Source organism: Panthera uncia, chromosome B4 (genome assembly GCF_023721935.1).
Source record: "Panthera uncia isolate 11264 chromosome B4, Puncia_PCG_1.0, whole genome shotgun sequence".
Taxonomy (NCBI): domain Eukaryota; kingdom Metazoa; phylum Chordata; class Mammalia; order Carnivora; family Felidae; genus Panthera; species Panthera uncia.
The window spans coordinates 76,282,610-76,307,833 of NC_064809.1; the positions used below are offsets into that span (position 1 = coordinate 76,282,610).

The 25,224-nt window shown below is 48.0% G+C and overlaps 1 protein-coding gene across 7 annotated transcripts in view; it reads left to right on the plus strand.

Moving 5' to 3' along the window:
* ACVR1B (activin A receptor type 1B) overlaps positions 1–21,179 on the plus strand; it is a 33,214-nt gene extending 12,035 nt beyond the window's left edge. For 6 of the 7 annotated variants that reach the window (XM_049625497.1, XM_049625502.1, XM_049625498.1 and 3 more), the window contains 8 exons: positions 4,748–4,987; positions 5,785–6,033; positions 9,428–9,658; positions 12,462–12,629; positions 13,679–13,835; positions 15,062–15,186; positions 18,388–18,518; positions 20,021–21,179. In XM_049625497.1, the coding sequence (XP_049481454.1) occupies positions 4,748–4,987; positions 5,785–6,033; positions 9,428–9,658; positions 12,462–12,629; positions 13,679–13,835; positions 15,062–15,186; positions 18,388–18,518; positions 20,021–20,146 (1,427 nt within the window). In that variant the 3' untranslated portion in view covers positions 20,147–21,179. Of the gene's footprint in view, positions 1–4,747; positions 4,988–5,784; positions 6,034–9,427; positions 9,659–10,893; positions 11,017–12,461; positions 12,630–13,678; positions 13,836–15,061; positions 15,187–18,387; positions 18,519–20,020 lie in introns of all 7 variants that reach the window. The other variant, XM_049625503.1, reaches the window with a different exon arrangement.
* Positions 21,180–25,224: the final 4,045 nt, after the last annotated feature.

A 25,224-nucleotide genomic window follows, 5' to 3' on the forward strand; every position in this document is an offset into this window, starting at 1 on the left:
TCTGTGTCTCCCTCTCTCTCTGCCCCTCCCCCGTTCATGCTCTGTCTCTCTGTCTCAAAAATAAATAAATGTTAAAAAAAAAAAAAAAAAGAGTCAGATGCTTACCCGACTGAGCCCCTCAGGCGCCCCTTGCGTGTCTATACTTAATGACAGTACCACACTGTTTTGGTTGCTGTGGCTTTGTAGTAAGTTTGGAAATCAGGAAGTGTGAGTCCTCCAACTTTGTTCTTTTTATTCCCCCCAAGATCATTTTGGCTATTTAGGATCACAGAGTTGTAGTCTTTGTTCTATCCTAAGGAGGCTGTGGAGGATTTGGATAAGGTCCAGAGAAGATTAATTAAAATAATCATGGGTTGTAATAGGCTATTCTTATCAGTTTGGTCTGTCTGATGGATGCTGTCATCTGGAAGGAGGAGGGCCAAGAGGCAGTTTATGATCAAGTCGCAAGATCATGAAGAGAAAGGGCTACGCCAGCTGATTTTGGCACCACGGTGGCTACTAAAGTAGAAGGTGAGCCCAGTGAGGTTTGAAAGAGGCAAGCTTAGTGTGCCCAAACAGGGCAGTGCTCCATTCTAGTACAAAATTGATGAAGCTTATTATAATTCCCGAAGGAGCAGTTGATATAAGCTAAAAATCATAAATCCTGTCGCTTTAAAACATTTTAGAACATTTGTGGACCTTTATCTACCCGGACAAATGTGGCCGTTTTGTGGCTCGCTTCTTACCTTTTGAGGTTGGTGCTACCACCCTGCACGCCCCCCTACCCTGTCCCCTGGAGATGCGGTCTAGGGCAGAATAGCGGGCTGAGTGGCCGTGAGTCCATGCCTGTATGGTGGCGCTTGGGAATTCCCATGAGCCACACCCTTGCTGCGTGTCCTCCCCGTGTAGGCCAGCGGGTCAGAGAGAGAAGACCCAACCCCAGTGTCCTGCCTGCGGTGGGATTGTCTTTGCTGAGAGCTGGCCACGTCAGTGTCTCCATAACGTGCACCTAGACAGAGGCTGCTCAAGTTGGGACTTGTTGGTCTTCCGCCAAACACAGCCTCTCTCATGAATCAAATTTGCATCTACATCCTCCCACATACCACCTTCTCATCATATTTTAGAGCCACGTTCAAATCTCGCTTAGGTGGTTTTGTCTTTAGTTCCGGTTTGACTGACTTGTTTATAACAAAATGCTGGGCTAGTGAGACTGTCGTTCTGACCACTTTTTAACTTGGTTGTGTCTAGAGTGATTTTGATACTCCTCTGTGATTGGTTTTCCAAATTGTGTCATTTCTACTACATAACTCTTTGGTTATGGAATACGGAAGAGTTTTAGGTATGTATGTGTTGTTTATATGCGCGCGTGTAGACTGATTTAACCTGATGAGTCACTGTGAAGTAGATTATAAAGCGTTATTAGCATTCATTAGTCCAGATTTAGCTTTTCAAAGAAATCATGATTAGGTTTGTGATTTAATATACTGTACATTTACAGTAAATTCAGGTATTTTTATAGTTTTATTATCACTTATTTTGAAAAATGAACATTAACGCAAGACTAGCCCTAATGTCTGTCTTTAAAGTTCAGGAAAAAGTATATAACATTTAAAGCACCACTTCCCATTGTTGAATCAGTGATTCAGACAGTGTGAATTTAAAAACAAACTGGATTCAAATTTCAGCTGGAGGATGTAGAGGTCATCTAGTTCACTCCCTTCTTTCTGGTCAGTCATGAGGAAAGTGAGGTTCAGGGAGGTTAAATGACTTGCCCAATGCCACACGACTAGTTACTTACTGGCAGAGCTGAGACCAGAACAGCAGTTTCTTGCTGTGCCTGCTGTGGTCTTACTGTAACTTGCCACTTCCTAATTAGTGGTTAAAGAGAGACGTTTGTGCGTGTGTGTGTGTGTGTGTGTGTGTGTGTGTGTTTGAGTTTTACATTGAAAGGAGAGATTAAAATTTACTGAACACCTATTTGCTAAGCACTTTTGAAATGTATTATTTCATATAGTTCTACATAGTCCTGTAAAATAATTATTAACAGCCCCACTTTACAGATTAGGAAACCAGGGTGCTCCAGGTCATGTGATTAATGTTAGCGCTGGTATTTGAGCTTGGCTCTTTCTGACCTGTGCCTGCCATGATACCCTGCTGTGGCTCTACTGGTAGTAACTGAAACCTTTTCAAGGGTGTGGGCAGTAGTGATGGTTATCTTAAAATCCATCTTTTTCAGACTTCTCCCTCACTCTGTAAAATGTATAGATGTACACAGATGTGCGCAGGGAGAGTCTTTCTCAGAATACTCACAGCACTTAGCGGATGTTTGGCTAATCTTCATACCATCTCTGTAAGATAAATGGTATTTTCTGGTTAGGCGGCTGAGGCTCAGATAGATTCAGGGACTTGCCTAAGTCCTTATCACGAACCCGCATGGCCCCGCTCCCAGTTCCGTTCTTCGTCCCGTCTCACATAGATTTCACCACTTTTGTTCTTTCCTGTCTTACACCAAGATTGTTTAAGTACTTCCCAAAAATAATGAGCCACGTGTGGGTGTGTTCGTTCTCCAGAATGAATCACTGTGAAAGAGGCCGTGAACCAACGAAGGGAGAATAAATATCTGGAATCAGAGACTCTTGGCTCTCCTGTCTAATTGACAGACTCAGAAGTGAGCTTTTTTTCAAAAGGCGGCTACGGGTCTGGCCTGTGTGTCCCACTGTGCTCAGAATAGCCCTCTTGGAGTTGTTCGTTTTCCCTTCTTGCTTCCCAAAATAGCCCAATGCTGTTCTCTGTGCTGGATGTCATGGCACATGTATTGAGAGGTGTGTGCTCCACGGGGAACCCCGTTGTGCCTGAATGTCCACACCAAGGGGAGGGGCAGTAGCTTTCTTGGATTACCGGTCAGGACTCCGGTGTGAGTAGAAGAGGTTTGGCTCGAGTATTCAGAGAGTTGCGGAAGTAAATTTCAGCTGTCAAGAATAAAAGGGGAAGCAAATAAAGGCATTTGGGGGAAAACGAGGAGAGTTCTTCGTCTTTCCTGTGTCTAAAAAGGGTTGGAATCGAAGTTTAGGAAGAACTTACTTTTAAAATTCCTTTTATGATTTGGATCCTAGTCTAAAGGGTACCTGCTTTAAACTTCCTGCCCTTAAAATAGAACGCTACTCTTACCCTTCAGCAGGTAGCTGCGTGCTTTGGAATTTCTCCCAGAAGAAAGGGCTTTGATCGAAGGCCTTACGGTAGAGGATCCACAGCAGCCGTTTACCTGTCAGTGTGCGGGTGCGCTCTGCTTTGTTTCCTTGGGTGGGAATGGCGAGGGATCGTGTCATTTATAGAAAGCCTGGGGAAGGGGGCTTGGACACTGAGATGTTTAGAATCGGTCTTTGGAACTGAAAAGCCGAGAGATGCCTTCTAGTGTATTGCAGGAAGAGACAAAGATAGACTGTTTACAGCCTGAAGGGGTAAGTTACAACAGGCTAGTTTTTCATGGGATTGGTCGTAAATGTCTCTTCTCTAGGGGCTTCGGTTTGAATATATTCCCACCTGGTAGCCAGATATTATTCACTGAGTCCGAGACTTGGGTGGGCTCTGCCACCTCCATTCCCTGATGGGTGGGCGCCTCATTCGGTGCTAAATCCCAACCTAAGTGTCCTAGTGGCCACAGCCGCACTCCCGCTGGTTCCAAGAGGTCAGGGCTAGGTTAGGCCCATGAGAGACAGTGTTGGGGAGAACCAACTGCTGCTGTCTGTGCTATTCTTGTTAGATGGATAAATAAAGGATTTCAGATTCCAGGGCTGCTGAACTGGCTTTCAGAGGCGCCAAATTCATTTACAGTAATTTCCTGTCAACAGGGCACACTTATGTATAAAACACACCCAGCAGAACTCATTAGTCCCAGAGATGATTGCATACACTGCCTATTTGGAAAGATGGATGGATGGATGGATGGATGGATGGATGGATAGATGGATATTATATTTTAAATGTGATATCCAGGGGCCTTCCAGAGTAGGTTGAATTTATTGAACACATTTTATATATTAGCTCATTTCATCCTCACAATAACTTGATGAGGAGGGCATTAATATCGTCTTTGGAGGTTATTCTTTTTGTCCCTCATGAGAGGTGCACCTGCCATGGACTAAAGGGAGGAGGAGGATGTTGGACTAGTGGGCGGGAAGCGTTTCAAAGGAAGTGATGGTTAAGCTGAATTTTAGAGGATTTGTGAGAAGTAGCCAGGAAAAAAAGCATTGCAGCAAAAGAATGTGTGAGAGCATGCATACTGCATTCAGAAAACGGTGGGCATGCCTAATGCTGGAGAAAGGAGATGGGGTCGGTAAGCCATTGTCAAGTGAGGAAGCCTGGATGGTTTGGGGTGGGGCAGGAGGTGGTGGCCTGTGTCTTCCAAGGGGAAGGCACCTTCCTCTAGTCCTCAGGCGTCTATTTAAAGGAAAGCTGCTTTCCCAGCCACAAAATAATGTGTGATAAGTCTAAGGCAAAGTTCAAAAGGTCCTTTCTCTGTTTCTCACAGGCATAAGATAGGGAGGACACTTAGAAGAAAATGGTAGGGCTTGCAAGCCTGCTTTCTGCACTGAATAAACAGGTGAAAAGTTTGTGCTCCCGTTGACGGTGTCCTCTTTCTGGCCCTCTCTCTATAAAAGCTCCTTATTTGGGAACATCCAGTATGCTAAAGGATTATGTTCTAAGTCTGGAAAGGGACCTAGGATAGGATCTCACCGTTAATGTCACCGTATTCCCAAATTTCCTGCAGCTCTGCAGTGTGCATGTACCAGCTGCCTCCAGGCCAACTACACGTGTGAAACAGATGGGGCCTGCATGGTTTCCATTTTCAACCTGGATGGGATGGAGCACCACGTGCGCACCTGCATCCCCAAAGTGGAGCTGGTCCCCGCCGGGAAACCCTTCTACTGCCTCAGCTCTGAGGACCTCCGCAACACCCACTGCTGCTATACTGACTTCTGCAACAGGATCGACCTTAGGGTGCCCAGTGGTGAGTGGACACCCTTGTTGGACTATTGGCTCATCCTGGAGGTAGGGCACCCCTGTCATTTTGTCCTTCTCTACTCTTCCCTAATCCCTTTGTTTGGTAATAGGTAAAAGTACCTTTTTGATGTTCCCTAAGGTGACAAGGGGATAGGATTCTTCCCAGGTCAGATTTGTAGACAAGAGGTTGAGGGAGGCAGACTGTCAAGGTTGTCCCAGAGGTGGAAGCTGCGCTTTGGAGACTGGCTGAGCAGCCATGGGCAGCTGGTGAGGGGTGGGAGAGCCAGGCAGGGATCCCCATGGAAAGGTATGTGAAGGCAGCTGCTGGGTGAGGGTGATGGTGGGACAGGAAGAGAGGCTGGAGTTGGAAGAGAAGGACAGCGATCCAGGCTGGGAAGTTTTCAGTGGCACCCCTTTGCAAATGTGCCATTTAGAAGGCATTACTGGGGATATTGGAGGAGCGGGTACTTAAGGCTGCAGAGCTTAGCACAGCTGTCACGAGTGGAGACACAGAACCTGGTGTCTGTCTGGGACGCTGAGGCGGGATAGGCCCGTGAAAGGCAGGCGGTGACACAGTGCCTTGTGAGCGTGACTGCTGAAAAGGGCCCCTTCACTGGAGATGTTTGCATTTGAGAACATCAGGCAGACACATAGCCCAGTGAGACCTGGGAGATCGAGGGCACCTTGAATGCAGGGAGAGGGAAAGGGTATTTGCACGTGGAGGGAGGTGTCGGGGACAAATAAGGCCAGAGCTTTCCCATGTTTTTACTGTGTTCTTTCCCTCTCCTCTCTCACTTGACCCAGGTCACCTCAAGGAGTCTGAGCACCCTTCCATGTGGGGCCCCGTGGAGCTGGTAGGCATTATTGCTGGCCCAGTGTTCCTCCTGTTTCTCATCATCATCATTGTTTTCCTTGTCATTAACTATCATCAGCGTGTCTATCACAACCGCCAGAGACTGGATATGGAAGATCCCTCGTGTGAGATGTGTCTCTCCAAAGACAAGACGCTCCAGGATCTTGTCTACGATCTCTCCACATCAGGGTCTGGTTCAGGTACTGAGTTCTCTAGTGGTTTTGTGTGTTGTTGGTTTTCGTCACTGTTCCCCAGCAGGATAGAGCATTTCTGAAGACTGGGCCTTGCCCTTGTTTCTGCCAGCACTGAGGCGTTTGGTTTCATAATTCCCCTTCTTTTAGAGTCTGATATGTAATAAGATAAAGGGTTCACAGCAAATCTTTCATTCCCTGGGATTCCAAAGGTCAAGTGCAAAACTCTCCACTCCAGAAACCCTGCCTCTTTTCAAGTCTTGTAACTGTATGTCTATTAAAATTCACCTGGTTCCACCTGAGCAGTGGAGTGCTCAATTTAAGGGCCCCTTTTGAGAAACAGGAGTGTGCCGGGTTTCTCTTGGTGTGGTGACAGCTAATCATTGATCTCTGAGCAACCACAAGGGGAGTTTTAAGGACACTGAGTAAAGCTGAGAGCTGGGATTTGGTGAATCATTGACTTGTACCAGTTGCCCAAGGGTTTTTGGGGGAGGTTAAATAAAGGCAACTTGGGCTTGCAGCAGGCTATCAGCACCATTTCCTGTACTGCCTGTTGGTAACCGAGTCTTTGTCAGATGAGAGAATTGAACTGAACCCTGGACCTTGATGTGAGCCCAGAATTCAGGATAAAGGGGCTGGGGTCGCTCAGGTCTCAGGGTATACCTCAGCTGGCTATTAGATGTGAAATGACTACAAAAGAGTCTTTTTATGAAGATAAACAATTATTTTAGTGATGGTGGTATTCTGTTCTTGTAAAAAAAAAAAATCATTTGCAAAGGTCACTATCGCCATTCTAGCTAAAACACACAGAATTATATTGTGAGAATTTTGTACGTGTTTATGTAGGTTTCCTTGCCATGTGACAAGACTATTGTTCTGTAGGGAAATTATGCCATCAGTCATGGGCAGACATTCCTCCTTGAACACAAGGAATACTTTGAGCTGTGACATCTCCTGAATTTCAGTGGTTTTGCCTTTATTAAGCTCTGCAGTAGAGAGTGCCAAAATGATGGATATATTTAAAAGCTGCATATTTTTAGGAAGAGAGAAAATATATGTCTTGTTCTTTGCTTAAAGAGGTAGGGCAGTGGTTAGAACTGCCTGACTGACTCTGTGACTTGATTTGCTGTCACAGGAGGGTAGCTCAGGTTTTCTGGGGTCTTTTTTAAGATCAGAACTAGCTGAAGCTAGCGAAGGTCCATGGTGGTTACTTAGTCATCCGGAGTAAAATGATTAATAACTATTTCTCCCTGGATGGTCTAGTCCGTTATCAATCCCAAATATGCAGAGTTTCCAAGGTGCTGGAGTTTTAATACTGTGGTTTTTAAAGCAATAAGTCCATGCTGCTTACGTGACTTTCGATTCCCTTTAACAAAACAGGGTAAACAAAGATGAAAAAAGCTGACCCAGAATTGGGTAGAAGAGATAGGGATTGCTGGGAAGGGCCTCATGGGGGAGGATGCACTTAAAGGGGTCTTGAAGACTGAATTTGAGGTTTAAGGAAGTAAGAGGACGGGGAACGTTCCAGGCCAAGGAAAACCCCTTGAGCAAAAGGACAAAAAGGCACGAAAGTTCACTGTGTGTTTAGGCATGGCCTGTCCAACTGGAGGACGGGGACTGGCAGGCCAGGCCAGGTGGGAAGGACCTTGGGTGCTGTGCTTTATCCAGTAAGGTGAGAGGCATCCACTGGAAGTTTTCATGTGGCAAAGTAAATGTTCGTATTTTCCTGTGGAAGGAATTCTGGCAGTGGTGTGGAGGGTGAATTCACTCATTTACCAACCTCCTGTTAGGGAGGGTAGGGTGAGGCAGGGCTGTCTGTGGGTATGCAGGGCAGGAGCAGGATGACGAGGGAGGTGGAGAGACCAGTTGGGAGTCTTTTAAAGAAGGGACAGAACTTGTACGGGCACAGCGGGGATGGAGAGGAGGGGTCTGATGGGAGACATTTTGGTGATTCTATACTGTTGTATAAAGTTAAAAGCATCAACTTTGGAGTCAGACAGTTCTGTAGGTCTAGGTTTTAATCCCTTCTTTGCCACTTGCAGCTTGTGTGAGTTCAGATGAGTTACTTAACTCCCCCCCCCCCTTTTTTTTTTTTTTAATTTTTTTTTTTAACGTTTATTTATTTTTGAGACAGAGAGAGACAGAGCATGAACAGGGGAGGAGCAGAGAGAGAGGGAGACACAGAATCTGAAACAGGCTCCAGGCTCTGAGCTGTCAGCACAGAGCCCGACGCGGGGCTCGAACCCACGGACCGTGAGATCATGACCTGAGCTGAAGTCGGACGCTTAACCGACCAAGCCACCCAGGCGCCCCCCCCCCCCTTTTTTTTAATGTTTGTTTATTTTTGAGGGGGAGAGAGAGAGCAAGTAGGGGAGGGGTAGAGAGAGAAGGGGACAGGGGATCCGAAGCAGGCTCCAGGCTCTGTGCTGACAGCAGAGAGCCTGATTCCAGGCTCAAACTCACGAACCATGAGATCATGACCTGAGCTGAGATCAGACGTTCAACTGACTGAGCCACCCAGGCACCCCTTAACTTTCCCTTTCGAGCCTTAGTTTTCTCATCTGTAAAATGGGGATAATAACACCATCTAACTTATATAGGTGGTTGTGAGGAAAGGAGATAATTTATCTAAAGCTTTTATCATAGTGCCTAGTGTGTAGTAAGCATCCACATCCACAGGACTTAGGGATTAATAACATGTTTATTTGGTCTGGGAGAGGAAGTGAGAATTCAGAGTCAGTCATGATAGTAAGTGTGATTGGATAGATTGCATGAAGCAATAAGTGAGCCCTACAAAGACAGTAAAATTAATCTTAGGATAAGCATGGGTAGTCTTGAATTCTGTGTCTGGAGCTTGACCTATGAGCAGAGAGAGCTTTGATCTCTTAGGAAAGAGGTGGGAGCCTTGTAGGCCCAGTTTGGTTCTCATGGGCCACATGGCACCGCCCTCTAGTGGCCACTGAGCAGAATGGCCGGAGGCACCCCTGGGGCTCAAGCCCCGTCTCTCTCACCTTCTCTGCCCTCTTTCCTCTTAAGTCTGCATAAAGCAGATATGGGTGGACTGGCCCATAAGAGGCCGGCTGCAGAGGTGATAAATCTGATCAGGGGTTGTGTGCAAGTCTGTCGTCCGTACTAACTGAAAGGAGAAATTGTTTAAATGAGGCACAGCTGATCGCATGTGTTTCCCTTTCTGTGTTCATTCACTCCCAGTCTCTGCCTGGCTTCGCCCCTGCTGGCTTACCTGGACGTGGTGTGGGGCACCCTCAGCTCTCCACGGTCAGCGGGCCAGGGTAGAGCGGGGGCACTGTGTGGTACCGGCCTTTCCAGTGTGGCAGTGAGGGTGGGAGTTGCAGAGTTTAGCAAATTTACGGCATCTGCTTTCTTTCCATTCTTTGGTCCCCAGGGTTGCCCCTTTTTGTCCAGCGCACAGTGGCCCGAACCATCGTTTTACAGGAGATTATTGGCAAGGGCCGGTTTGGGGAAGTGTGGCGTGGCCGCTGGAGGGGTGGCGATGTCGCGGTGAAGATTTTCTCTTCTCGTGAAGAACGGTCTTGGTTCCGGGAAGCAGAGATCTACCAGACAGTCATGCTGCGCCATGAAAACATCCTTGGGTTTATTGCTGCTGACAATAAAGGTAAAGAGCTGGGCTGGGAGCTGGGCTGGGAGCATGTCCCAAAGCCAACAGTAGTCCTAGATGCAGGGGGTGACTGGGGAAGTTGAACAGCTGTGGGACTGCACTGCTCTGTTTGCCTTCGTGGTTGTTACCAGTAGAAAGAGAATCTGAATAAGCTGTGGGTCCTTCCAGCTTTTCTTCTATGCAAAGCTTATACAGAAAGCCAGGCTATTAAGCAAGCAGTTACTAAGCAGATAAACAAGATGAACCCCTTAGCCCGCCTGCGCCCTTCCCCTCCTCCCTAGTGGAGTCCCTGTAGGGGTTCCAGTTAATTTACCTTGAAAACCGCTAGAATGAAGAACCGTGGCCTCTGCCCCGCCAGGGAGGGATAGCCCGGAAAAGCATGCGGTCCATGTTCTGTGACATAATCAGCATCGTCCACCCTTGCAGTGGAGCAGGCATGGCAGGGATGACCTGGCTACCCAGAATGTTGCTCCCCGGTGGTATTTCCAGCTCAGTGTTTGGTCTGCTTGTACCTGAGTCCCTGAGCTCCTCCTTCCTCTCCCTTCTGATTTTTTACTTTTTGAGTCTCTTGTATGGCCAGGAGCATCCTTGTTTTGGAGGACCTCACTGACTAGCAAAGCGAGAAGCAAACTAACAGTTGATTATAGGAGGTAGTCAAACAGCACACTGTTCTGGTGAGCACAAATTGGGGCCGAGATGGGCATCAGGGAGGTCATACCTGAACTTCATTGAGGCATCAGGAAGTATCAGGAGTTGGTCAGGAAGAAAAATCAGCGGGAAGGAAGGGCACTTGAGACACACGTGTAGAGGGAAGGTGTGTTTGGGACCCTACAAGTAACGTGGGTTGGCTGTGTGGGTGGAGAGGTAGACACCAGATTATGAAGGACCTTTTTGAGAGGATTACATCTTATTCTGAGGTAGTGGGTAGTAATTGGAATTTCGTTCTTTGATTCACTAACGTTTGTTGACTACTTCCTGCTGCTCCGATCACCACACATGAGAACCGGACACAGTCCTTGCCCTCGCAGCTTCCGGATAGAGGGGACAGCAGACACATGGGCAGGTGGTGCGTTTGGAGTCAGAAAGACCCTGAGGTGTTTGTGTTTACATTTTAGAAGAGTCTCTCTGGCCCTTGTGACACAGTCTCCTGTGACATGGCAATTTTTAGAAGTTAGTGTCTACAAAGCCTATGGAAGATGCTAAGTATTTATTTTTCTTTCTGAAAACGACTTCGGACTGCTGGTTCCTCATATTGCTGTGGGGGTTTGTAACGGCCTCAGCTGCCCCCAGGCTGAAGAGGCTCAGACTCAAACACAAGGGAAGAAGGGGAAGAGAGAATTGTATACTCCCTCTGCGTAAGCTGTGCTTTTTAAAAACAGCAGCACCTTTGATAACATTCAGTTTTACATGTAGCTTCAAGGATCAGAAGACGTCTTCCCTTAACTTTAACTTAACTGCCAGGGTCCTCACGACTTCAGGGCTGATTGGAGTGCAGGAATGGTGTGTTGGGTGGACCCCTTGTTTGTAATCAGAGAAACCAAGGTTGGTGCTCTTCCAAGAGCCACTCCCTTTATTGATTCTGGCAGCTTGTGTTAGTAGGGATCTGGCCGTAAAAACTCACATCAGGGCCAAGGGAGAAGAAAAATCGGACTCCTTCGTTTCTGCCTTTTTAGCATGATATATATAGTATAGTGTCCTGGAACTAGCACCAGCCTGGAATTGGGAGATCTCAATCCAATTTCCAATCTTCCTGTTGACAGAAGCATAACCTAATTAGATTACCAGTTTTGGGTTTTTCTTTTTCTCCTTCCTCCTTCCCACCACACGCCGCCTCCTACCTGTCACTCCTTATAAAAGTGCATGCTGTCCACCTTCCATTGCTCTTCTGAGGATAAGATGACCTCTCTGGAATACTCGGAAGTGTGCCCTTCCTGCATTGAAAAGCATTTTGGGGGGCACCTGGGTGGCTCAGTCACTTGAGCATCTGACTCTTGATTTCTGCTCAGGTCATGATCTCATGGTTTGTGAGATCGAGCTCCATGTTGGACTCTGTGCCGACTGCTCAGAGCCTGCTTGGGATTTTCTTTCTTTCTTTTCTTTCTTTCTTTCTTTCTTTCTTTCTTTTTCTTTTTCTTTTTCTTTTTCTTTTTCTTTTTCTTTTTCTTTCTTTCTCTCTCTCTCTCTCTTTCCTTCCCTCCCTCTCCCTCCCTCCCTCTCTCTCTGTCTCTCTCTCTCCGCCCCTCTCCTGCATATATGCGTGTGCATGCACATGCTGTCTCTCAAAATAAATAAATTAAGCATTTTGTTGTTGTTGTTTGGAATACAGTAACGCATAAAGGAGCTCTTTGCTCTTCTCCCAGAGAGCTCATTGCCTACTGGGAGCAGTGGACTGAAAGCAAACATTACAGATGAGACAGCTGCTGGGGCTAGGTTGTGCTCACAGGGTCCTGGAGCACAGAGGAGGGTCTGCGAAGCCCTCCTCCTTGGCAGCGGTGGGTGCAGCCAGTCATGGTCTAACGTGTAGATGAGTAGATCTTTTTCAGACTGAGACAGCCACCTGCAAGAAATAAGGGAGCAGGTCTAAGAGAATGTTGCTCTTCTGTCCTTCCTGGAGCCCTATGTTGGTGGACAAGTGTAGATGAAACGGGTATAGAGGGGGGCCTCAGGAAGTGTGGAGGCTGGAAGCATGAATTCAGGAGTCTAGTTGGAGTTTGTGTCGTTTACATATTCTTTCTTTCCTGCTTTAACCTTTTTGCTGGTAGTTGTGCCTGTTCCAGAACTCCTCTGTGGTTCTCTGCAGATAATGGCACCTGGACACAGCTGTGGCTCGTCTCAGACTACCATGAGCATGGCTCCCTGTTTGATTATCTTAACCGGTACACGGTGACAATCGAGGGGATGATTAAGCTGGCCTTGTCTGCGGCTAGTGGGTTAGCCCACCTGCACATGGAGATTGTGGGTACCCAAGGTGAGTGAACCCTGGTGAGTGAAGTTGAGTAGACTTTAAAAGCCTGTACCATCCTGATTTAGTTCCCAGAACTCGTCTTTACTGAGGAAGTTGGAGGTGAGCCTCAGGAACTGTGGCCTAATCTAAGGGAGAGAGGTCTGAGTTCTACATGAGAACAAGAGGTGTTTCCATTGGGGTCTCTTCACCTCTGTCTTTAGAATGCCCTCAGGGGCTCTAGAACATAAAGATTCCGTTGTCTGTCATTTGATGGCCTGGCACAGGTGTTGGTTGGTGAGCTAGTGTTCTGAGTTGCCCTCTCAGGAGCCCACGGTACACGGGTAAAAGCACGGAACCCAGAAGATGAAACAAGCTAGTGCAAAGGAGCACCGGTTTGGTAATTTCAACATTCACCGTTGGAAGCAGCTGGCTTACGGACTGCATGGTGGATTAGACACTGGTCTTTACTGACCTGGGAGGGTTCTCCTGGAGGAAGAAGACCTCAGGCTTCCTCGTTTGTTGACTGTAGCGTCAGTTCTCTGGGGGATCATGGTTCTCGTCAAGGTAGCAGGTGTGGTGTGCTCCCTGATTCCTGGTTGACCAGGGCAACAGCGCGTGCTGGCCCTGACAGAAAGCCAACCATTGATGTTTGATCCTGTTCCTAGCTCCCGTGAATGTAGTAATAGTAGTCCTGATCTTCACCTGTTTGACAGAACCTGGCCAGTTCAGCAGCTTTCCTTGGAATTCCTTAGCAGTTCTATCCTGGAGCATATCCGTTCAGGGAAAGTGGGGGCGGGGGTAGTGATAGTGGTAACAGCTAATACGCATGCCCTTCTAAGCTCTTCACTTACCTACACTAATGCGTTTAATCCTCACATTACCATGAAGTAAGGACTGAGGTAGCCTTATGGATGAGAAGGCAGAGGTGCAGACGGGTTAAGTCGCTTTTTTAGGGTTACTGGATTAGTGGGAGGCAAAGCCAGGACTCGAACCCACATAATCTGGCTGCAGAGACTATGCTTTTAACATTTATACTATCTCTCTGTAAAGATCCCTATGTTTTTCTCTGTCAGGGAAGCCTGGAATTGCTCATCGAGACTTAAAATCAAAGAACATCCTGGTGAAGAAAAATGGCATGTGCGCCATTGCAGACCTGGGCCTGGCTGTCCGCCATGATGCGGTCACTGACACCATTGACATTGCCCCAAATCAGAGGGTGGGAACCAAACGGTAGGAAGGCCCTGGGCCTCTGCCATTGTCCTACCCTTGTACCGAGTAGCACCTGTGTGCCCTTTCCCATGTGCACGGGAGAAAGAGGCATAGAAAAGGAGGTGTGGCCCTTGCTCTCAGACAACTGAAAGCCGAACTGAAGCCCCACTCCCCACAGTGGAAAGCTGAACTGGTTGCATCTAACAGATACGAGTGCCATGAGCACAGCTTCGTAGAACTATATACACATAGCTGTTCCTGGGCGGGGGAGGCAACAGAGAAAGAGAATCTAGAAAAAGATTTGGAGGGGGGACAGGCACCCGGCTTGGCTAGGACAAGAGGAAGCATATGCAGTCCAAAGGGGTACTTGTGCGGAGACCCCGAGGAGGCAGGGATTGTGTCTTGCTTGGGGGTTAGAGAGCAAGTCTGCCAAGCCAGAGCAGAGGTGATCTTAGGGTGGAGATTGGGGGCACCTTTAGGATGATGGGCCTACTTCCCACTTCATACAGAAGTGAAGTAAGAAGTAAGGAATTGTGATTGCAGACTGACTTTGTGTGTTGAAAATGGAACTGTCTTGTAATGGGACAGAAGAGGAGATCTGTTTATCTGTCAAATCTCCATGAACTTCACTAAATTGTGCTGCTGGTTTTCCCCTTTTGACATGAATGAGCTACCCAGGCCCCAAAGTGTGAGGCCTGAGGTGATCCCCTGATTTGCCTTACTCTGTATGTGTGTTGGGGAGGGTAGGGGGGAGGGGAGTGGCTTGAGTAGTACTAATTAACTGAGGGAGACTTTGATGATCAGCTAGAATTAATTTTCATATATGTGTAATTAGGTAAGATAACAAAAGAGGTTCAAAATGAAATTTAAACTCAACCCATCACTGGCTACATTTAATAAAGTCCAAGACCCTAGTGGCAACCAGATACTGGGCACTGTTATTGCCCTGTGACCCGCAGTACAGATCCCTCTGCCAAGAAATCAAGACATGATTAAAATAAATCCCGGTGGCTAAAAAATAGAGGTACAAATAAGAGCAGCCTGGTATCACCTAACCTGTGCTGAAGTATTTAGATTCTAATCCAAAACATGGGAGTTTGCAATAAAGAAATTCGATCACTTGCTCCTCCCCAAGGGCCATTCTTGGGGGGATGCATTCCCACGTTCAGAGGGCCCCTGAATCACGACTTTGATTTAAGTAACGAAATCCTTTTCTGTGCATGATCTTGTTTCCTTTGCTATTGCAGATACATGGCCCCCGAAGTACTCGATGAGACCATTAATATGAAGCACTTTGACTCCTTCAAATGCGCCGATATCTACGCGCTCGGCCTTGTGTATTGGGAGATTGCTCGAAGATGCAATTCTGGAGGTACCTTTCTTTTTGGCCTTCTCTTGTTCCTACCTCCCAGTCTAGAATGCTAGATCACCTGAGGGTGCTGGTGCCTTACTGCCTCCTTTCTTTTTACAACCTGTTGGATGCCTAGTGCCAGAGCCTGTCACAACTTAGGGTTCTCTCAAAGATGAGGGAACGTTGGAGGGGGTTGTACAAGGGTGTGTTGACTCTGTTGAATAGTGTTTTGCATAGAAGTAACTGTTCCGGAGGCTTGTCTGGCTTTTTTTTTTTTTTTTTTTTAAAACACATCGTCCTTATTGATCCTTAAGAGGTTGGGAAAGCCCTGGGCAGGAATTGTTCCAGACTAATTCAGGGGGTCTCCTTTACACAAGAGGCACTAAGTGTGTTCTGACATGGCTCTCTAGCCAGTGCTGGGAAATGTGGGGGTTCGTTGATAAAATAATAGTGGTAATTTCTGAATCTGGAGCAGAAAGTTTCTTATATGTAGAATTTTCTCAAAATGAGGTTTTTTCTTCCTGTAATTTTTTCTTACATTTTTGGCATTTGCACCTGTTAACCCATGCCAGAATCTAGTAAAAGGTAGTATCAGACCTAGCAGGAAACAGTTTTTATCATTAACTTAGTACATCAGTACTTTACAGCGACTTCCAAGTATTCTGCCATGTGAATGTGTTCAGGAACCACTAGAACCTTTCCCTCAGCTATTTATCTTTGATGTAAGAGATTCCAGGTCATTGGAAATGAAATAAATTAAATTTAAATTAAATGAATTAAAACTGACAAGTCTTCCAGCAGAACCCTCTTCTGTATTACTGCCCTTTTCCATCTCTGATGTGTTTGGGAAGATCCAAATTATGGAGTAGCCACACAGGTATTACTCATGGAATTGTACATCTAAAATTTTTTAAAATTTATTTTCTGGGGCACCTGGGTGGCTTAGTTGGTTGGGCGTCCAACTTTGACTCAGGTCATGGTCTTACGGTTCATGGGTTCGAGCCCCTCATTGGGCTCTGTGCTGACAGTCCAGAGCCTGCAGCCAGCTTCAGATTCTGTGTCTCCCTCTCTCTGCCCCTCCCCTGCTCACACTCTGTCTCTCTCTCTCTTAAAAATAAATAAACATTAAAAATTTTTAAAAATAAAATTTATTTTCTTAGGTGAGCTTTACCCCAAATGTGGGGATCGAACTCAAGACCCTGAGATTAAGAGTCACATCCTCTACTGACTAAGCCAGCCAGGCCACCCTAAAACTTTGATCATTCTATGCAGATAAAACAGATTAAGAAAAATCTGGTCATACAGGTCTTAAACTGTCAATAAGTTAATTTTTTTCCTTCTTACACCATTCAGAAATTGGGGCTAAGTATTATAATAATAAATTAAAAAAATTTTTTTTTAATGTTTATTTATTTTTGAGATAGAGTGTGAGCAGGAAGGGGGGCAGAGAGAGAGAGACACAGAATCAGAAGCAGGCTCCAGGCCCTGAGCTGTCAGCACAGAGCCCGACACAGGGCTCAAACTCACAAACTGTGAGATCATGACCTGAGCTGAAGTCGGATGCTTAACCGACTGAGCCACCCAGGCGCCCGTAAATAATACTAACATTTATTCACCATTTACTGTGTATAAACTCACTTAATCTGTACTACAAACCTAAGAGGTGGTGACTATTACTGTCATAATTTTTCAGATGAAGAAAATGAGTCACAGAGGTAGGTAATTTGTCCAAGGTCACACAGCTTTAAAACTCGGATTCAAACGCCGGCAGACTGAGGCCAGAGCATAGGTTCTAAAGCATTCCTTAGATGTTTACCAAGACTCTATTTAAAAATCTGCCCTACTGCAGGACACCTGGGTGGCTCCGTTGGTTAAGCGTCTGACTCTTGGTTTTGGCTCAGGTCATGAGATTGAGCCCCTTGCTTGGGATTCTCTCTCTCTCTCTCTCTCTCTCTCTCGCTCTCACTCTCTCGCTCTCTGTCTCTGCCCCTCCCCTGCTCGTGCTCTGTCTCTGTCTCTCAAAATAAATAAATAAGCATTTTTAAAAAATATCTGTCCTAGTAGCTCAGAACAGCAGAATTTTTCCTGGAAAAAGGCATGGGAAAGTTACGTTGGATTTTTCAAATTAGCTTATTATGGAAACTATTTCAGTTTGTAGCTCTAAAAGATAAGGACTTAAATACAATACAGTTATCACACTTTAAAAAGTGAACATTAATATCATTTAACATCAATTAGTGTTGGGATTTCCCCAGTTGTCTCATAATTTTTTTAAAACGGTTTCTTCAAATCAGGGTTCAAATCATGTCCATCCACTGCAGTTGATCGATACACATCTTAAGTTTCTTGTAATGTATAGTTTCCCCCTCCACTGTTTTTCTTCTACAGTTTAGTTGAGAAGCCAGGTCATTTGGCCTTTAAAGTTTTCCTGTCTAGATTTTGGCAACTACATTTTCATGGCATTCACGTGTTCTTCTAGTCCTGTGACTTTCCTATGATAGTTGTATCTAATGACTAGAATCATATATATTTTTCCCCCAGAGTTCTGTTACAAGGCACATAATACCAGTCATTTCTCTTTTTGTGATGTTAACAGCCACCAGTGATCGTTGTTTATGGGCATATTCATTAGAGGTTGAAAAATGCCAATATTCTGATACTGTCAATCGTCATATATTAGCTAGATTTCTTCTCTAAAGAGAAACTTCCCATAATTGTCCCATTTGGTTACCAAGATATGTAGTTTGAATAGGGAAATCAGGAAAAATACTTGATTCTTCCCATTTATTTACCATTTTTCAAAACAGTGAACTTGTTACCTCTCGTCTTACAAAGGTGACTAAGGATTTGGGTGTCCTTTTTTTTTTTTTTAAAGTATAATGAACTGGTGGACTTAAAATATTTGCTTCCATTGAAGTGATTAGTCTTACTTCTGCTTAAATATTCTCATCTTTCGCCAGTGGGAGCTTTTCAGGTTGGTGCCTTTTAACATGACCTCAGTAGTCTTTGATAGTTTGCTTACTTTTGGTATGACAGAGATGTTCCTTACTAATCTCGTGTGTCTCTTAATCCCATTCCTGGAACCCACCAACCTTTCCAAGAGCCCTAGCTCTTCTTAGTGGGAAGTGGTGTTTACAGATCATGGTGTGAGTGTTGTTACAGGTTTTTGAGTAATGCCCTCCTTCTGTTGATAACTCAGGTGGGTATTTTCTTTTCTCCCAGGAGTCCATGAAGAGTATCAGCTACCATATTATGACTTAGTGCCCTCTGACCCTTCCATTGAGGAAATGCGAAAGGTTGTATGTGACCAGAAGCTACGTCCCAACATCCCCAACTGGTGGCAGAGTTACGAGGTAGGAAGCTTCCCTGCCTCCTGTGGCTTTTCCATCTGCCTGATTTCTCTACTTTAGAAAAAGGGTTTCCCAAGTAAAAAAAAAAAGAAAGAAAGAGAAAAAGAGCTTGCCAATGAGGCCATGCCCAGAGGTACCCCTTGTGTCACTTATATACTGTTATGTGCTGTTGTATACGAATCCCAGAGGGGCCACAGTGCCTTGTCCTGGGCACTGTAGGGTCCTCTTGGGAATGGACAGCCTAGTAGAAGAAAAGGCTTGGTCCCCAAGACACAGATAACAGGTGGTCAGCAAAAGACAGAAATAAAAACTGGGTGGGAACCGTTAGACCGGTCTAGCTAGAAAGATGGCTCTGGAACCACAGGGACGAGCTGAGCTCTGAGGAAGAATCAAATAGAGGCATCCAGAAAAGAAGCAAAGCTCAGACTGGGCATAGAAGAATGGTGGGACAGGACTTAGAAGGCATGTCTGTGAGGGAGGTGGCCTTTCTAAAAACTCAGAAGGGAGGAGGGTGTGGAGGATTGGAATTTGGGGGAGATACAGATGGAGTGGGTCAGGGACAGCATTTGGGGGGAATAATTGAAATGAGGACAAATTCATGATACAGGTTCCAAATAAACATGGCATTCTGGGGTCTTAGAGTCTTCAGGGCCCTCGTGGCTCTGCTTTTAGAAAGGACTCTAACCACTAGAGGGCATTTCTGCATTTTAGAACAGAATCGCTGAGCTCACATTTTAGGTGGTGTCTTCTCGTCGCATAATAGAGCAGCATTTTCCAAAATGTTCCTTGGAGCCCTCAGGTCAGGGTTTCAGAGGATGAGGGTGAGGCTGAGAGAACTGGTCTTCAGCTTCCCCCATCCCACAACCTCTTCAGTCAGTTTTTGAAATTTTGAAAACCACTGGCCTAGGACAGCAATCAGGGACCTTTGTCGCCCTCAGTCACCGGTAGAGGTCCATAGGTGGCCTTCCAAATCCATCTCTTGGCCTGACCACAGTGGTCGCCCGTGTGGTCCAGGCAGTGGCAGTGTGGCTTTCCGCCTCTGACAGGATTGCTTTTCAGGGGCTCCTGTCCTGCTTCTTCCCCACCCCCCATCCCGTCCGTGCACATGAGCCCCGGGATTCCCGCCGTGTGCTTGCACGCACCCAGGCGCGTTCCTGGTGTGCCTGCTTCACGCGCTCCTTCAAAGAACACAGTTAGTACGGAGTCGTACAAATAGATTCTCAGACCTGAGAGAAGTGATTTTCGAAGCACAGGCTACTTCGGGTACCCCCGTCCGGAGTACCCCGATGGTGGGCCGGCTGGCTGCACTCACGGGCCAGACCTCCCCTTTCTCCTGGTCCCCGAGGAAGGGAGGGCTGAGGGGAGACAGAGGCTCGCAGAGCGCTCCCCGGGCTCAGAGGGGAGGGGAGATGGTGCCAGGCTCTGCTGAGAGGCGAGGTGGAGCGAGGCCAGGAGGGCCTCCCGGGGCGGGGTCCGGCTGACACGGCCTCCGGGTCTCCGTGCAGGCACTGCGGGTGATGGGGAAGATGATGCGAGAGTGCTGGTACGCCAACGGCGCGGCCCGCCTGACTGCCCTGCGCATTAAGAAGACCCTCTCACAGCTCAGCGTGCAGGAAGACGTGAAGATCTAAGCCTCTCCCTCCCCACACGCAGCCCTGGCAGCGGGAACTACACACAGCTGCCTCGTTGAGCGTACGACGGAGGCCTACCTCTCGTTTCTGCCCAGCCCTCGGTGGCCAGGAGCCCTGGTCCCAAAGAGGGACAGAGCCCGGGAGACTCCCTCACTCCCATGTTGGGTTTGAGACACAGACACCTTTTATATTTACCTCCTAACGGCACGGAGACTCTGAGAGCAGATGGTGTGGAGAACTCGATGCCACAACTCGAACTGGCTGTAGTGGGAAGTCCTGCAAAACCCGGTGCGTCTGGCGGATAGCCAGGGTGGCGACGGGCCCCCCCGAGAGGACCCCGGGGGAGCCGCGTGTCGCCATTGCTGAGCAGCACCGACGGTGTCCTCCAGGGACCAGCTCCGGGGGGGCGGGCGGCACTCTGCGGTGGCCCAGAGGAGCCACGAGTACAGCCCCTGCAATGGGCAGCTCTGGGCCCCGGGCTCCCCTCCTGTCTCACGCGGGCCTCCAGAGGGACCGCCGGTGGAGGCGGGGCCTGCCGCCTGTCTGTCCAGCCGTGTGTGCATGTGCCGAGGTGCGTCCCCTGTTGTGCCTGGTCCGTGCCACGCCCTTACACGTGTGTGTGTATGTGTGTGTCTGTAGGTGCGCACTTACCTGCTTGAGCTTTCTGTGCATGTGCAGGTCGGGGGTGTGGTTGTCATGCCGTCTCTGCGTGCTGGTGCCTCTGTTTGGTAGTGAGCAGTGTCTAGTCTCCCTGGTGCCCTTCCCGAAGGTGTCTCTCCTGGCCCCTTCCCCCCAGAACCCCCACACCACAGCAGGACCCCCTTCCCAGCAGGCTGCTCTGCCTGCCCATGTGTCGGCACCTCCATTTCAGACCGTGGAACCAAAGCTGGCCAGGTTGTCCGTGGCAGGCGGGGGAGATTTTTGGGTCCAAATGTGAGGCAGGGACGGGCGGGGGTGGGCAGGGAAAGAATCTCGGTGGAAGTCTCGGGTGTTGTGGTCAGCGGCAACCGTGGGAAATGAGCCAGCCCAAGGGCATCATCCTCAACAGCATCAAGAAGGGCCAAGGGACTTGAGGCCCTGATCCTGGGACTCACATTGGAATGTCACATCTGTCTTTCATATCCCAGATTCTGGAAACAGCAGTGTATATTTTTGGTGGTGATGGGTTTAGGGTGGGGAAGGGGAAGGGGGGGCAAGCAGTGGGGGGGGGGGGGGCGGGGGGGGGGGGGGGCAGGGGGGGGGGGGGGGTACTGGGGGAGGGGGGGAGGCATCTGCATGGGTCTTTTACTGGATTATCTGATCGCGGTGGAGGGGAGATGGGAGACACGTACCCACTTCAGGGGCCTGTGAAAGGGAAAAGCCCGAGCCAAACCTGTTATTTTAACCTGAGTATAGTATTTAATGATGTCTAGAAGCACGGTTATGGGTGGTGGTTTGGTCAGCGTATCTTAGGTATATAATAACTTTGAAGCCATAACTTTTAACTGGAGTGGTTTGTTTTTTTCTCTTTTCTTTTCTTTTCTTTCCTTTCCTTTCCTTTCCTTTCCTTTCCTTTCCTTTCCTCTTCTTTTTTTTTAATTTTATTGGAAGGGTCTGAATTTTAACTTTTTTTAATATTGTTAAGTTTTTATAAAAGGAAAACCATCTCTATGTGATGATTACCTCTTTGTTTTTAAAGAAATTGCTACAAAACAACCACAAAAAAAAAAAAAAAATGCTCCAATCAAGCGCACATAGCTCAGTCACACTGGAAATGTTTGTCCTTGCACCTGAGCCTGTTCCCACCGAGCAGTGAGAGTCCCTCCCTCTTTGCCCTGGAGGTTAGTCTCTCTTGCACTGTGCCCCCCACCCTTCAATTCTGTGAGTGGTTTTTGCTTCAGGGCCCTGGCCTTTTGTGCATTGTCCAGCCGGTCGCGCCTTCTCCTCCAGGCATTTACTCAACAGATGTTTGCTGCATACCTGTTGTGTGTCAGGCACTGTGCTGGGCACTTGGATACGTATGTGAGCAAGACAGGCTTGGGTCCTACTCTTGGAACACTGAAGAAGTTGCCGATTCAAGTTAGTGGGTGCCTGTTTCAAGACCAGAAGTTTGTACCGTTGGTTCTGAGAGCCTTTTGAGCCTGGAATGATTGCTCTTAGAAAAGACCACCAAGGACCAGGATCCCTCCATACCCCCAAAGAGCCCTGCAGTGGGCAGTGAGACCCTAAATTACTGCATTCATTCTGAGCCCCCTTCCTGCCCCCAGGGGAGGCATATGATGTCTGCAGCCTGAGAGCATGCCTGCCTCCAGCCCAGTGATTCTCTGCCAAAGCTTGTGGAGGAGGGGCACGCCTCTCCCTGCTTACACGGGTCTCCCAGATGCTCCCGGTCTTCCTATTTATTTTCCTGACGTGTTGCTTCTTCCCTTGCGTTAAAGGAGATCTTCGCCTCACCCTTTGGGCCAGTTTGCTGGCTACTGACTAATTTCCCTTGAATACCAATGGTGTCATTAGGGGGACCTTCTTTCCCCAGCCCTGCTGACCCCCCACCTACCTGCTCTGCAGCAGACCCAGGCAGGGTGTGGGTGGTAATGGAACTTAGACTCCTGTGCCCCGGTCACAACCAGCCTCTGGGATCTGCCAACACTCCTCGACCCAGGGACTCCCAAGCCTCTAGCCCGCTCCCTAGGGGGACCTCCTGGCCTCACCACACCTCGGGGAAGACTGAGCAGTTTTTTGGGAAGCTCCCACCCCTGTCCCCATCACTCTTAACACCAAGGGTTAGGAGTTAGAGAGTTGGGGAGAAACTAAAGCCTAAAGCCGCGGTGTTTGGCCCCTGGGGCTAACTAACCCTGATCCGTAGGGCTACCTACACCTCTGGATTCTGGATTCACAGACCAAGTCAAAGCCCGTTCTTACGTCGCCATCAAGGCCCCCGAACGGCATTCTCGGTACTTCTGTTTGTTTTTGTACATTTTATTAGAAAGGACTGTAAAATAGCCACTTAGACACTTTACCTCTTCAGTATGCAAATGTAAATAAGTTGTAATATAGGAAATCTTTTGTTTTAATATAAGAATGAGCCTGTCCAATTTCTGCTGTACATTATTAAAGTTTTATTCACAGAGCTTTTTGGTGCCCTCTGTCTTCATGTGTGTAGACTGACCGCCCAGCTCGTCAGGGGAGCGGGGAAGGGAGCAGATGCGTGCTGAGGTGGCCTTGCTGCCTTCCTCGTTGGCCAGAATGACGACAGCATGTCGAAGCAGGTCGCATCAGAAGAGGAGCCAGTCTGAGTGCAGGGTCTCCCCTCCCTGAAACACCGGGAGCGGCCTGGCCTGGAGTGTGCAGGGCAGGGAGGTGGAGGGGGGGTGGCGCAAACCACACACATTTTCTTGGGCTTTGTGTCTGCCTTTGTCTTTCAGCATTTTTTTCTCTGTACAAAAGAGGATCTCGATCCTGGTGTGTCAGCAGCCACCTAGCCTTGAAGGCTGCCTAAGAACCCTGCTCAGATTGTGCTTCTCCCCTTGTAGATTGGAGAATAAATGCGAATCTCGGGGGACTCGGGTGATTTGAGGTGGGAGTCTTCCCGTGCTTCGTCGTCTTTTCAGTGTGTGGGTGGTGGGGCAGATTTTTCCTCCTCTCGGCCGCGGGAACCCAGGATAGCGAGTCCTAGAGGCGCAGAAGCTCAAGTTTAGCCGGGACCCTAGAGGCCGCCTAGTCCCTCGGCATCAGGCACGGGACTCCCCTGCAGCATCCTCCCCATGCTGGCAGGCCATCTGCTCGGTAGCAGGCCCCTCCTCTGTGGAACTGGAAGCCTCCAGGTGACTTCTCCACAGGTGGTTGAGAGCGGTCCCTTTCTCTTCCATATAAGGTCCCTTCAGTTAACATTAGTTAGTATTATTGAAAACTTACTGTGTGGCTAAGCAATGAACCCAGAGTCGATCTGTGTATATTAACTGCTCCAATCCTCAAACAGCACTATTATCCTGTCTTTACAGATTAGGAACGGAGGAGGGTCGGAGAAGTCGATAAATTGTCAGTGTAGCTCACAGGGTGGAAAAGACCTTGGGTCTAGGGTGTCTCGTCCCAGGCTGCAGCCCCTAAGTCGTCTGCACCTTCCCGCCTGCACGGTCCCATGTTCCTTCCCCCCCCCCCCCCCCCACCAGCTGCTCCTCACTGAACCCAGCTAGAGCCTGGGGCCGGGAGGGCACACGACATTCCATCCAGGCAGTAACTGAAAGCACAGGCTGGGACACGAATCCCAGACTGTGCCTGACTCCTGCGGGTCACATCCGAGGACCCCAGGACTGCATCTCATGGGCTGAGGAAAGCCCAGCCGCCTTGTCCTTCAGCCCATGTATGGGAAGTTGGTACTTTGAACTCAAGCGCAAGACCTTCTATGTTTACCCTGTTAAATTTATCAGAGAGTGTGCTCGTTGCTCCCAGCCTGTCAGTATTTAAAAATTCTGACTGTTGGGACACCTGGCTGGCTCAGTCGGTAGAGCATGTGACTCCTGGGGTTACAAGGTCGAGCTCCGCACTGAGTGTAGAGATTACTTAAAATCTAGGGGCACCTGGGTGACTCAGTCAGTTAAGCGCCCGACTCTTGATTTTGGCTCAGGTCACAATCTCAGTTCGTGGGTTCAAGTCCTATGTCGGGCTCTGCACTGACAGTGTGGAGCCTGCTTGGGCTTCTCTCTCTCTCTCTCTCTCTCTCTCTCCCTCTCTCCCTCTCCCTCTCTCCCCCTCTCTCCCTCTGCCCCTCCCCACCTCTCTCAATAAATAAATAAATTAATTTAATAATAATCTAAAAAAAATTCTGACAGTTATCCACAGTTTTCCATTGTTCTCTCATCTGAGACTGTTGGGCTGGAGAAAATCAAGTAACTCACCTCTAAGAAGTTGGTTTGAAGTTTGGCACATAGCCCAATAACCCGGATCAGCTGCTAATTAAATTGTCCTTGTGCCCTAGCCATAATTCATTTATGGACAAAGATAGCCGCAGAAATCCAGGTGCCTCTGAAGTGACAAGGTATTGTGGCTGTTGAAGCTCTCTGTTGAAAAAGATGTGGTGGCTCGTAGTGAATCTCAACCCCGTT